The 12,478-nt window shown below is 41.9% G+C and overlaps 2 protein-coding genes and 1 long non-coding RNA gene across 3 annotated transcripts in view; 1 reads left to right on the forward strand and 2 right to left on the reverse strand.

The window, feature by feature from the left end:
* The window catches only part of LOC121621849 (E3 ubiquitin-protein ligase TRIM50-like), a 10,387-nt gene extending 6,401 nt beyond the window's left edge, over nucleotides 1-3,986 (reverse strand). Inside the window, exons 1-3 of the mRNA XM_041958525.1 lie at nucleotides 3,668-3,986; nucleotides 3,444-3,570; nucleotides 3,054-3,224 (exon numbers count right to left, since the gene is read on the reverse strand). Of these exons, the coding sequence (XP_041814459.1) occupies nucleotides 3,054-3,224; nucleotides 3,444-3,570; nucleotides 3,668-3,768 (399 nt within the window). The 5' untranslated portion in view covers nucleotides 3,769-3,986. The remainder of the gene's footprint in view (nucleotides 1-3,053; nucleotides 3,225-3,443; nucleotides 3,571-3,667) is intronic.
* A 1,227-nt stretch (nucleotides 3,987-5,213) lies between these two features.
* On the forward strand, nucleotides 5,214-7,047 carry tmem251 (transmembrane protein 251). The gene is made up of 2 exons (XM_041959109.1): nucleotides 5,214-5,318; nucleotides 5,998-7,047. The coding sequence occupies exon 2, from the start codon at nucleotides 6,006-6,008 to the stop codon at nucleotides 6,390-6,392; it is 387 nt and encodes a 128-aa protein (XP_041815043.1). The 5' UTR covers nucleotides 5,214-5,318; nucleotides 5,998-6,005; the 3' UTR covers nucleotides 6,393-7,047.
* Nucleotides 7,048-10,749: 3,702 nt separating this feature from the next.
* On the reverse strand, nucleotides 10,750-12,134 carry LOC121622217. Its single transcript, XR_006007682.1, has 2 exons — nucleotides 11,927-12,134; nucleotides 10,750-11,802 (listed from the first exon to the last, which is right to left on the reverse strand). It is a non-coding gene; the product is annotated as an uncharacterized LOC121622217 (long non-coding RNA).
* Nucleotides 12,135-12,478: the final 344 nt, after the last annotated feature.

Genomic DNA, 12,478 nt, shown 5'->3' on the forward strand with positions numbered 1-12,478 from the left:
CTGCCTCCCCCACCTGTTTCTTGAAGCGCACCTGTGCGCGCACCTGGCTTTTGCGCTATTGCGGGGCAGGACCGAGGGGATTTAAGCTCAGGTCTGAAATGGCTCAGATCCTCTTTTGACTCTCTCGTGCGTTGATCCTTGCTGCTCTTCCGTGGGTTTGTGGGAGTTGTGCCCGTGGCGGCGTTTGGGGTGTCCAGCTGCGTTGGATTCACTCCGCGTAATCAGCACTCCGCTCTCTGTGGGTGAGTTTCGTTTTGCTTTTACGCATCATCTTGCGAACACTTGGCACTTAACGCCGCTTTGGTTCAGTTTACTGGTGGCGTGTGTGGACACCTGGTCGGCTGTGGTAAATTACAGCTGCGGTTGGGAACCTCGCGCTGCTCTGTGGGTGAGTCTACACGGCGTTGCCTCCCTGCACATTTTTTGCGGTGCGTATTTGGCACTCATGTGTGCGCTCTCCTTTTTGCAGTGTCTCCGCGGCCGTTTGTGTGGTTCAGTGGCATTTGATGTTCGGGTAAGTGGCATGTCTCTCTCTCCGACCCATTGGGCTGTACCCAGCCAGTCTAATGCTCTTCCTTGTGTAGTGTGGTGTTTTTGTATGCGCGGTAACGCGCGTGTTTATTCGGAGGCTGAGTGGGGGTCTGGAGACCGGTGCTTCTTCTACTTGCAGGATTAAGCTGCATCTCCTGCGTCTCCTGTGAACTTCCTTTGGCCCACACCACTGAAAGCGCTGGCTACGGCTGGCACAACTCCTCCCACCTCCGCTGGTCTGGATTGTTCCGGACTGGCAAGTTCTGGGTTGGTCCATTCTGGATGTCCCTCCTCCCAATTCAGTCTCGATTTCTGGTAAAATTGCATTTTTTTAATTGACTGGTACTGAACAAAAAGAACTTTGTGTCCCTCCATTAGTAACAGTCTGGGTTTTATGTGTATAATGTAACTAAATAACTAATACATTTTGGGTTTACTTTCTTTGCATGCTGTGTGTATTTTTGATTTGAGTTTTGCGTCATGTGTTATTTACCATACCCATAAATTACAATTGTTTATTGACATGAAATTTAAAAAATGTATTAAATAAAATTTGTACTTTAATATTTAAAAGTACTGTCTCTGCCCCATATTTTAATGCGTACAATGTTCAGCATCTTAGGATGAATCTCATCTACACCTACAACGACCTCAGTGACCTCCAACAGGGAAATGGACGTGGCTTCCCCAAAGTCTTCCAGTTCTCCCTCCTCCACAGAGGAAATGTCAGTCAGGTTCAGGTGTCCATCCTACACATCCTCAGTCCTGGTCAGCAGTTTTCTGCCTGCTGAAAACAGCCTGGACTAAGTCACTAAGTCATGCCTCCCTCTTCAGATCTGTCAGATCCTTTTTCATAAGCAAACTCAAAGCTCTTCTCCATAACATGTCTGGACTTCCCCCTCACCAGACTTGTTTTCTTTTGTGACCACAATAGCAGCAGTCTGCTGAACTCCTGTTACCTGTCTGCTGCCAGCTTTACTGACAAGTTTCACCAGCAGGTTCGTTGGCTGCCACTGCAACAAGAATCAACGATTTTCTGACCACACCTGGTCAGGATTAGAGTTAATGGAAGATTTGAATGTGGTCCTCTCGGATTCCACGTCCTCAGCCTCCCTCGCATGGAAGGAATCCTCAGCCAGGTATTCTCAGTTCACCCACACTCACCCAATGGGTTTTAATCAGCTGATGTCTCTGCAGTTCTCTTCACCTGAGCATCCATTAGAAATGACAAAGCCTGCCTACTGGGGGCAGTTTGGGGTTCAGTGCCACCAATCCTGCAATGAATTAAAGAATGACGACCCATGTGAGTGCCAAAGTCCCGCAGTCTCCAGGCATCCAGGCAGTCCTCCTGAGGACTTAGTTATCAGACTGGATCCTCAGAGCTGTTAAGTGCTTAAACCCAGACAAGTCAGAGCTTTATTCCCTTTGACCCAGTCACATGGAAGTGATTCTTTTTCTGCGGTAAACTCCAACACAGCAGCGCTTGGGTAGGGTCCTCATGACTGTCACCACACTTGCCGAGTATTGTTCACCCTGGGTACCAAAAAAAGTTCATCTCCTCTCCAAGACTTGGTTCCAGAGCTGGTGTGCTGCATAGAGATGAGCCTAATTATATGTAGTTGCCAATGCTCCACCTCCTGCACCAATTACAATTTCCTCCCCCACCAGAGATATAATGTTCCACATCCATAGACCCAGTTTACAGTAGCCAGTATCCCTGGCCATGTCGTCCACCAGACTGACATAACTGACCCCAGTGTCTTTCCCTGCCAGTAGTGAACTCACTGGGTTTCAACGTCTGCCGGACTGAGCCTCAAGTGTTACCCTTCAAACAAATCTGTCATCACAGATTAAGCTCTTGTCAGCTGACTGTTTGTAGATACAACCCAACGTTAAACAGGAAGTAAACACTATACCAGAGGGCAGATGGTGGTGAAGGTCACAGCAGATACAGCTTGCGGTTTTCCTGTCATGTTCATGAACATGGCAACACTGATGAAGGCAATACATCTGAAAATATTTGGTTCTAAACAGCAGAGTAGATCAGAGTCATGCAACGTATTTTAATTTTGGACTTGCTTTGAACCTCCCTGCACTCTCAAACTAAGAAAATGTTGATGAATATGTGCCCTTATTACTAAACTGGAAACACAAGAGTGATATTTGATTTGTGTGGAACATTAACCTCCTGGTTGTTAATCTCACTGTTTGGTGATATGGTGTCAGCTAATGGCTGCTATCTATGACTGAGTCAACACCAAACTGTTCTGTTTAACTGTCAGCCAAAGAACCCTGTCTGTTCTCAACTTTCAGATCAAATGTTTATGCAAACTCAAACCAACATGTGTCAAAAAATAATGATCAGGATGTTTGTGCATCACTCAGTTTCTCATTTATACACTTTACAACCTCAGGGACTGAACATCATTCACATACAAATCATAAATGTATAAAACAATAGTTCATATTTCTAAATAAGGTCGTAAAAAGAGCTCACAGGCATGATTGTGTTTATTTCATACCTTCATGTGACTGTAGACGGAGCTCACAGGTGTGATTTTGTGTCCACGGTGAGCACCGATGCTTCCACAGAGACCACAGATCACCATTCGTTCATCCTCGCAGTAAAGGCTGAGCGGGTTGTGATGCTGAGGACACGACTCTGGCTGAGCTCCACCTGACACACTCACTTCCTGTCAGGATGAAGAAAACGGTGTGTTATTACAGAAATATGAAATAAGAGCTTTTGTAGCATTTAAACTATTTTAATTTGTTGAATCAGATGTTTGATTTGTGAAAGCATGATAAGATAAAGCCTTTTAAAAATGCTTTAGATTTGAGTTAATGTGTTGGAATATATTAAACACCAACGACCTGAGTGTTTGATGTAAACTGATCACAGGTGTTTTTACCTGCAGAGCCTCAATGATTCGAGCTAAACTGACGTTGGGAGGAGGACTGTCTCCGTCTACAGCACAGCGACACACAGGACACTGCAGCTGACCCAGCAGGTCCATTGTCATGGAGCGCACACAACACCTGGACAGGTGAGAACAGGACAAGTGGCATCAGAAAAAGCAAGATTAGGACAAGTGAATGTAGGACAGGACAGCTGTGTCCCATCCATCCATCATACTTGCAGTAGGAGTGTCCACATTGTAACATCAGTGGTTCAGTGAAGACATCCAGACAGACGGGACACCTGAGCTGGTCCTCCAGACTCTGACGGCGCTCCATGCCAGACCAGAACCCCCAGCAACACCAGGAGCAGCACAACGGGGACCGGCACCACCAGGACCAGGGCCACTGCGACCAGTAAAATCCCAAATGCAAAAATCCTCCAAAAAGAGAAAAAAACGATGAAAAAACAACTTCAGCACCAAAACAAACAACACGTCAGTTAAACTGTCAGAGTGAAAATGAGTCTGACTTCACTGCTGTTAGCTTGTGTTTCTACAGCAGGGCCAACTCTATTTATACACTGAGAGGTTGTTTCTTTTGTTTCTGTGATGTGATTGGATGGACAGACAGAGTAGGCAGAGCCAGACACTGATTGGTCCTTTTTGGATCAACAGTTTGTGAAATCATCAAAAATATAATTTAAATATTTAAAAATAATTTGCAGAAAAAAATGTAAATCAATAATTTTAAACATGTGCAAGATATATTGACTGTGAGCAACAACCACAACGTATGTCAAATGTACGAATCAGTATTATTATTATTATTAGCATTATAATTATTAGTAATAGCAGTAGTGGTAGTAGCAATACAGTATAATTAACACTGTTAATGTTATTATTATTCGAGTGTTTAAACAGCAGTGCTTATGTTGCTGAAAATTGCTGATCTCCAGCTCACCTGCTTTTATCTGATAAAACACCTGAAAGTCACCTTCACCTCAGAAACAACATATCTCCCAAACAGAAAACCTACACAGGTAACAGTTCTCGTCATGCTCTTTGAAAAAGGAGAAAGCACAATGACCAGTCCACACCGCAGCAAATCCACACCAGAACAGTTCCACCAGTCTACACCAGTCCAGCTCCACCAATCCACGCCAGACCAGCTCCACTAGTCCACATCAGGCCAATCTGAGGGGGGATCTGAAATTAAAACATCTTTATTTTCACACAACGTTAAACGTTTTTCTATTTCGATATTTCGAGCTCAAACATGACCCAGTTTATGTATGTTATGTTCATGTTGTCTCACCAGGTATCTAAGATATCGATAAGATACAGATAAGAACAGAACTGTGGCTTGCAATTATATATATATGTATATAATGATGTATATTATATCTATTTGCAGTGCATGTTATAAGTTTTATTTTATCTAAAATTAGGCCACATAAGAAAAATGGCTGTGAGAGATCAGAATGTTTCACACTATATGTTGGATTTCCCCACAAAACGTGACACTAAAACATTCAACTTGTATCATCAGCTCCAAAATAAATGCTGCCACTTCTTCCACTGAGGGATCAGTAAAATATCTTTCCATCTGCTCCTCTGATATCATCTGAGCATCAGTGCTAACGACCAATTTAATTTTACATGATTTTCTTGTAAGCTGTCAAAATAAAACATAAGAAAAAACATGTAGAGATGCTGTTTGAACAGCAGATGGCGCTGGAGAATCGGGCCGAGGAGTCACGTCATCATGAGTGTCAGGTGACAAAACAGGAAGAGAAAGACGGAAGTTCCCGGACCTCCCGGGAACGACAGCGGACTGGAAACGAGTCTAAAGCAGAACTTTAACTTTAAGTATCAGCGCGAAGGAAGGTAAGAGCTGACTGAAAAAACACGAGCTAACCTGCTAACAGACCGCCAACAGGCTAACAGATGCTGCGGACGCTGCTGAGTGTGTGTAAATAAACACGGCAAGATGGAGGCAGGAAACATCACAGTGTCAGATGTTCAACTCATTGAGGAATAGTATGGATGAAAAATGAATGGTGTCGCGCACAGCGCTACAATAACTTCTCTACAACATACTGAAGTCGAATTAGATTTAATGTTGTTGACGTTCAAAGCAGAGCTCATAGGTTAGCTAGAAAACTGCATCGCACCAGTTAAAACTGGCTGGACATGAATGCAGTTCAGCAGGAACAGACTAACTCCTGCCTTGATGTCACATCCGCTTTAAATATGTTCATGCTAAAATTTGAGCCATAAAATACACAGAAAGCTTCATTTTCCTGAAATGTTAGCTGTAGTCTGGTACAGACAGACTGGTGGAGAATGATTGTCTTGTTTCTTGTCAGTATTGATAATGTGTTGATCAAGACTGTGTGGACGATGTATTGATTAATTTATTATTAATCATATAATGATTAACAGCTGATTTTATGATGATGAACTTCAGTAAGTGGTTGGGGTGAAGTATTGATTAGTGACTTCTTCTGTAGTTGCAGTGTTGATGTCATACTGATTGATTGATTATGGATTGTTTCCCCCACAGTATGGAGGATGATGAACTTCCGTCAGCGGATGGGATGGGTGGGCGTGGCTCTCTACTTGCTGCTCAGTGTCATGGTGGTGTATTATGTTTTTGAGGTTCAGAGCTTCAGTTTGGAGCATGTGCAGAGAGGCGGGGCCAGCCCCTCGGCTCCACCGCTCGCCATCGGCTGGTCTCAGAGCATCGGCACTCACCTGCCACCGCTTCCAATCTGGATGTGGGCGTCCGTCTTCCTGCTGCCGTACCTGCAGCTCTTCCTCTTCCTGTTCTCCTGTACGAGAGCTGACCCTCGAGCGGTTGGTTACTGCGTCCTTCCTGTCTGCCTTGCCCTGCTCTGCAGCCGTCACACCACCCGCAAACCAGCCAATCATAGAGGCCCGACGCTCATCGATACGTAGAAGAGAAGGGTCACGGCAGGAGGATGAGGCTGTAAAACAAACTGAACTGTTTGTGATGTCACTTCCTGTGTGCCTTTAAAGAGTTTAACAAACACCGCTGTTGGATTTTAATTCTCCGCTTTGACTATTTGGAACCTAACAGTCGAACTAACCCTAACCCTGTCAAGATGCGTGAGTGAGGATCAAACATTTTTGGTACCGCTGACTGTTACTTCATACAGACCTTTCAGTCGGCGGCTGTCAGTCATCCTCCTCCTCCTCAGTTATTTAATTATTGTGACATCACAGACAATCTTGTTCCGTGTTTGGATGGAGGATGTGTTGAATGTTAACACCAGCCCCTTCTGCTGTGTATCTGTGATCAATTTAACCCACAGTTCATGAACTGATGCATCACTGCTGTTGCTATGGTTACCTGCAGTTTAATATTTGGAATGGAAGTAACACTGACCTGACAGTTGCTGGGCAAACGACTTTCAAAATAAAATCAAAATACTTACATGATCATTATATGACACATGCTGGTTACCAGGACGACTTTATTACAACATCAATACAATAAAAAACAAGACAAAACACAATGTGAAGTCTTAGAAAGATTGATTTGTTTTTATTGCGAAAAACTAAACATTTATTTTACAGAAGTGAACTCAGAAAGACTGGAGAGGAGGAGGAGGAGGAGGAGGAGGAGGTAGAGAAGGATAGAAGGAGGCAGAGGTGGTCAGGAGGTAGAAACGGTAAGGAGATGGAGAAGGAAAGCAGGGAATGAGGAGGAAGGAAAGGAGAAAATAGAGAAGGTAAGGAGGAGGGAGGGGAGAACAGGAAGAAGAGGAGGTGCAGAAGGATCCTGACTTTAAAATGCATGTTTGCATAAAAGGAAACAAAAATGTTTAAAAGATGATTTGACAGCGTAAACCTGTTTCTCTGTTTCACAGCAACATGTACTGTATGTACACCAGTGAAAAGTCTGGACACACCTTTCACTCAATGAATTTCCTTTATTTTTATTACTTTCTACATCGTAGATTCACACTGAAGACATGAAAACTATGAAGGAACACGAATGAATTATGCAGCAAACAAAACAGAACATGTTTTATATTTGAGAGTCTTTGAAGAAGCTTTGATGACAGCTTACACACTCTTTACACACTCTTTACACACACTACACACTCTTTACACACTCTTTACACACTCTACACACTCTTTACACACTCTCTACACACTCTACACACTCTTTACACACACTTTACACACTCTACACACTACACACTCTACACACTCTTTACACACTCTTTACACACACTACACACTCTTTACACACTCTTTACACACACTACACACTCTTTACACACTCTTTACACATTCTACACACTCTACACACTCTACACACTCTTTACACACTCTACACACTCTTTACACACTACACACTCTTTACACACTCTTTACACATTCTACACACTCTACACACTCTACACACTCTTTACACACTCTTTACACACTCTTTACACACACTACACACTCTTTACACACTCTTTACACACTCTACACACTACACACTCTACACACTCTACACACTCTTTACACACTCTTTACACACACTACACACTCTTTACACACTCTTTACACTACACACTACACACTCTTTACACACTCTTTACACAGACTACACACTCTTTACACACACTACACACTCTTTACACACTCTTTACAAACTCTACACACTCTTTACAAACTCTACACACTTTACACACTCTTTACACACACTACACACTACACACACTTTACACACACTACACACTCTACACACACTTTACACACTCTACACACACTTTACACACTCCACACTCTTTACACACACTTTACACACTCTACACACTCTTTACACACTCTACACACTCTTTACAAACTCTACACACTCTACACACTCTTTACACACTCTTTACAAACTCTACACACCCTTTACACACTCTTTACACACTTTACACACTCTACACACTCTTTACAAACTCTACACACCCTTTACACACTCTTTACACACTTTACACACTCTACACACTCTTTACACACTCTACACACTCTTTACACACTCTTTACACACTTTACACACTCTTTACACACTCTACAAACTCTACACACCCTTTACACACTCTTTACACTCTTTACACACTCTACACACTCTACACACTCTACACACTCTTTACACACTCTTTACACTCTTTACACACTTTACACACTCTTTACACACTCTACACACTCTACACACACTCTACACACTCTTTACACACTCTACAAACTCTACACACCCTTTACACACTCTTTACACTCTTTACACACTCTTTACACACTCTACACACTCTACACACTCTTTACACACTCTTTACACACTCTTTACACACTCTACACACTCTTTACACACTTTACACACTCTACACACTCTTTACACACTTTACACACTCTACACACTCTTTACACACTCTTTACACACTCTACACACTCTTTACACACTCTACACACTCTACACACTCTTTACACACTCTTTACACACTTTACACACTCTACACACTCTTTACACACTCTACACACTCTTTACACACTCTACAAACTCTACACACTCTTTACACACTTTACACACTTTACACACTCTACACACTCTTTACACACTCTACACACTCTACACACTCTTTACACACTCTTTACAAACTCTGTACACACTCTGTACACACTCTGTACACACTCTTTACAAACTCTGTACACACTCTTTACACACTCTGTACACACTCTACACACTCTTTACACACTCTGTACAAACTCTGTACAAACTCTGTACACACTCTTTACACACTCTACACACTCTTTACACACTCTACACACTCTGTACACACTCTGTACACACTCTACACACTCTGTACACACTCTTTACACCCTCTTCATCAGCTTCATGAGGCAGTCACCTGAATGTTTTCCAACAGCCTTGAAGGAGCTCCCAGAGGTTTTTCCTTCATTTTGAGGTCCAGCTCATCCCAAACCTTCTCAAGTGGGTTTAGGTCAGGTGATCTGATGCAGCACTCTCTCACACAGCTGGAGGTGTGTTTGGGGTCATCGTCCTGCTAAAAAAAACCAAATGATGGTCAAACTGAGTGTGAACCGGGTGGGATGGCATGTCGCTGCAGAATGCTGGTTCAGTGTGCCTTCAATTTTGAATAAATCAATAAAGGAAAGACCTGTTCACTGAAAACCATGTCAGGTGACTGCCTCATGAAGCTGACTGGGAGAAGGCAAAGAGTCCGTAAAGAGTCCGTAAAGCTGTCATCAAAGCAAAAGGAGGCTAAAAATCTAAAACAGAAAATATGTTCTGGTTTGTTTAACTCTTTTTACTCCATATGTGTTCCTTCATGTCTACAGTGTGAATCTGCAAAGTGGAAAGTAATAAAAAAAGAAAAATCATTGAGAAGGTGAATCCAAACTTTTCACTGGTAGTGTAAATTCATACAAAACCTCAGAAGATGGTAGTACGGCCGTTTGATTTGCAATAACCTGACACATTTATCATTTTACACTTAATTACAAGTTAAACTGAGTTAAATAATTAAAAGTCACGAACAGGTAATTGACCAGTGTTGTAATTTGTTTTACGTATGGTTTCTTTTTAGTCTTTGCATTTGTGAATGTTTCCGTCTGAAATAAAGAAGTTCAACATAAACAGTCGTTTATGTTCAATATCTTACAAAAAATATCATAAATGAAAAAGTACACAGTGAAATCCTGCAGCTGTCCAACGTCTCAGTACAGTTCAGTAAGTGTGCGTCTGTCCGTTGATTGTGGTGGGATTCAATCAATTAATTGGTAATAATTAAAAAGTCATACAAAAAATGTTTCTTAAAGAATTTGTCACATTAGTTTTAATCGACCTCATAATGAATGGCTCATCATCCTGATACATGTAAAACGCAGTGACTGACGTCCAGATGACGACCTGACAACCAGTGTTGGACTGTTGCATTCACTGTCCTGTGTCAGAGCAGCTGGAGGACAGAATCACTCTGTTTCTCTACAGTCACCTGGGTTTGGCTCCTAACAAACCAAACCAACCTGTTTCACGACTTGGTGTAACAGGTTGTGTATGGTGCTCACATTTTTGTGACGGATGGCTGATCCCACCGAGGACATTAAAACATGCAGCAAAGGGTTTGGAGGCGGATTCAGTCAGAACCTCTGAGGACTTCTTCAGCTAGATCGTCTTCCTCCTGCCAGGACTCTGATGAGAATATGATAAAAAAAGAAAAACTACATACAGTATACATACAGTCAAACACAAATTTGTTTTATCAAGATTTGTATTGCTTTCACAATGAAATGGTAATAATAATACACTTTATTTGTTTATCCCCTTTCATACAGGATTACAGCTCAAAGTGCTTCACAAGAAAGACATCACAAGCACCAAGTGAGTGTTTTCCATAGAAAAGACAGAAAGGACATAAAAACAGGTAAAAAATGAATATAAAATAGGATCGAGAATCAAACTTACTCAATAATGACAGTGAGGATGGAAATGAAAATAAAGACAATGCATTAAACCACAGAATAAAATATCAAAATCTAGGTAAAAGAATAAGAATGGAAATAAAAATAAGAATAAAGCATCAAATTATGGCATAAAAATAATAAAGGTAAAATCGGGCACATAAAGTAAAATACAACATTTATAAAGGAGTGCAGCAGTGTGAGTTTAAAGGTAGCTTCTAGTTCACCTGAACTCAGGTGCTCAGTAAACTCCACTCTCCTTCAGGCAACAAGCCACAAACTATATTTACTGACATCTGGTTTGTAGGGGTAAAACAAACCAAGTTAGGCCCCGTGTTTCCACGGTAACGTGAGAAACCACTGATTAAAATGTATTATCACATTCATGTAATAAATTCAGACCACTTTTACTCTTTTATTTGCTACCTTCTTCTTGTTTTGGCCTGATATTGAAGACTCAGGTGACAAAAACCTGACTGCCGTCTGTTTTAAAGTTATTTAAAGTGGTGGAAATGATTGGATTGGTTGTAGTCTGGCAGTGTGACATCTGAGCTCACCTGTACCTGATTAGTGATCAGCTGGTGATGGAGTATGAGAAGCAGACTGATTACAGACGTTTAGAAAAGCACATTTTATTTTCAGTCTCAACATAAGTCTGAACGACACACGTGTAGCTGCTTTATTTGGTTGCTAGTGAATCATGTGGCTGATCACTGGTCATCATCATCGTCGTCAGTTCATTCGGGTCAAACAGTGATTTGAGTCCTCAGGTATTTCCAGGTGTTTCAGGTTTTGGATCTTTTTGTTGGAGGTTGTATTTCAGAGTTTTGAAGATTATCTGGCTGCTCGTCTTCATCATCACTGTCCTCCTCCTCTTCCTCACCTGCAGCAGGTAAAACACAGGTGTCAGATAAACTATTGTTTTAACGGAACTGACAGACATCTTTCCCCTCCCGGCAGGTAAGAGACTGTGTGTTGACGTTAGCAGTTAGCAGCAGTGTTTTCACCTTCTGCGCAGTCTCCGCGGTCTTTTTCCCGCTCAACCAAATCGCTGAGAAGTCTTGATACGTGCGTGTTCAGCTCTTGAACTGCCTCGATCAAAGAAGTCATATTATTTTCTACTTTAAAGCTGATTTTCTCTCTTAATCCGTCTCTGAACTTCAGCTCGGCAAACACAGCCGCGGCCGCCATTTTAACGACACCCTCCTGCTTTCGTCATTACGCACCGTGTGCTGCCTTTAGGTACGCCCGTAAATTGGCACCGTCCATGTTTCTTCTTCTACCCAATTGAAAAGGACTAAATTCTCTGAATTTTCTTCTTCTTATTATTCTTATTCCTATTCTTATTGTTGTTTTTATAAAAATAAGAAGAAATTATTGCCGACTCCCCATCCCATTCTCTAACAAACTAGCCTATTACCTGTATTATCCTAGCTTCAGTGGTCGTTTGGATGGGTTTTGTGTTTTTTTTTGTTTGTTTTTGAGAACGAAGGAGGAAAGCAAAAATGCTTGTGTACATGTCGAAGAGGCATCTGTGATTTCTGGGGGACACGTGAATG

The sequence above is a fragment of the Chelmon rostratus genome, chromosome 18, assembly GCF_017976325.1.
Source record: "Chelmon rostratus isolate fCheRos1 chromosome 18, fCheRos1.pri, whole genome shotgun sequence".
Classification (NCBI taxonomy): Eukaryota; Metazoa; Chordata; class Actinopteri; order Chaetodontiformes; family Chaetodontidae; genus Chelmon; species Chelmon rostratus.

Excerpts from the sequence above, each read along its gene's own strand:
- tmem251 (XM_041959109.1), top strand. The coding sequence starts at position 6,006 with ATGATGAACTTCCGTCAGCGGATGGGATGGGTGGGCGTGGCTCTCTAC.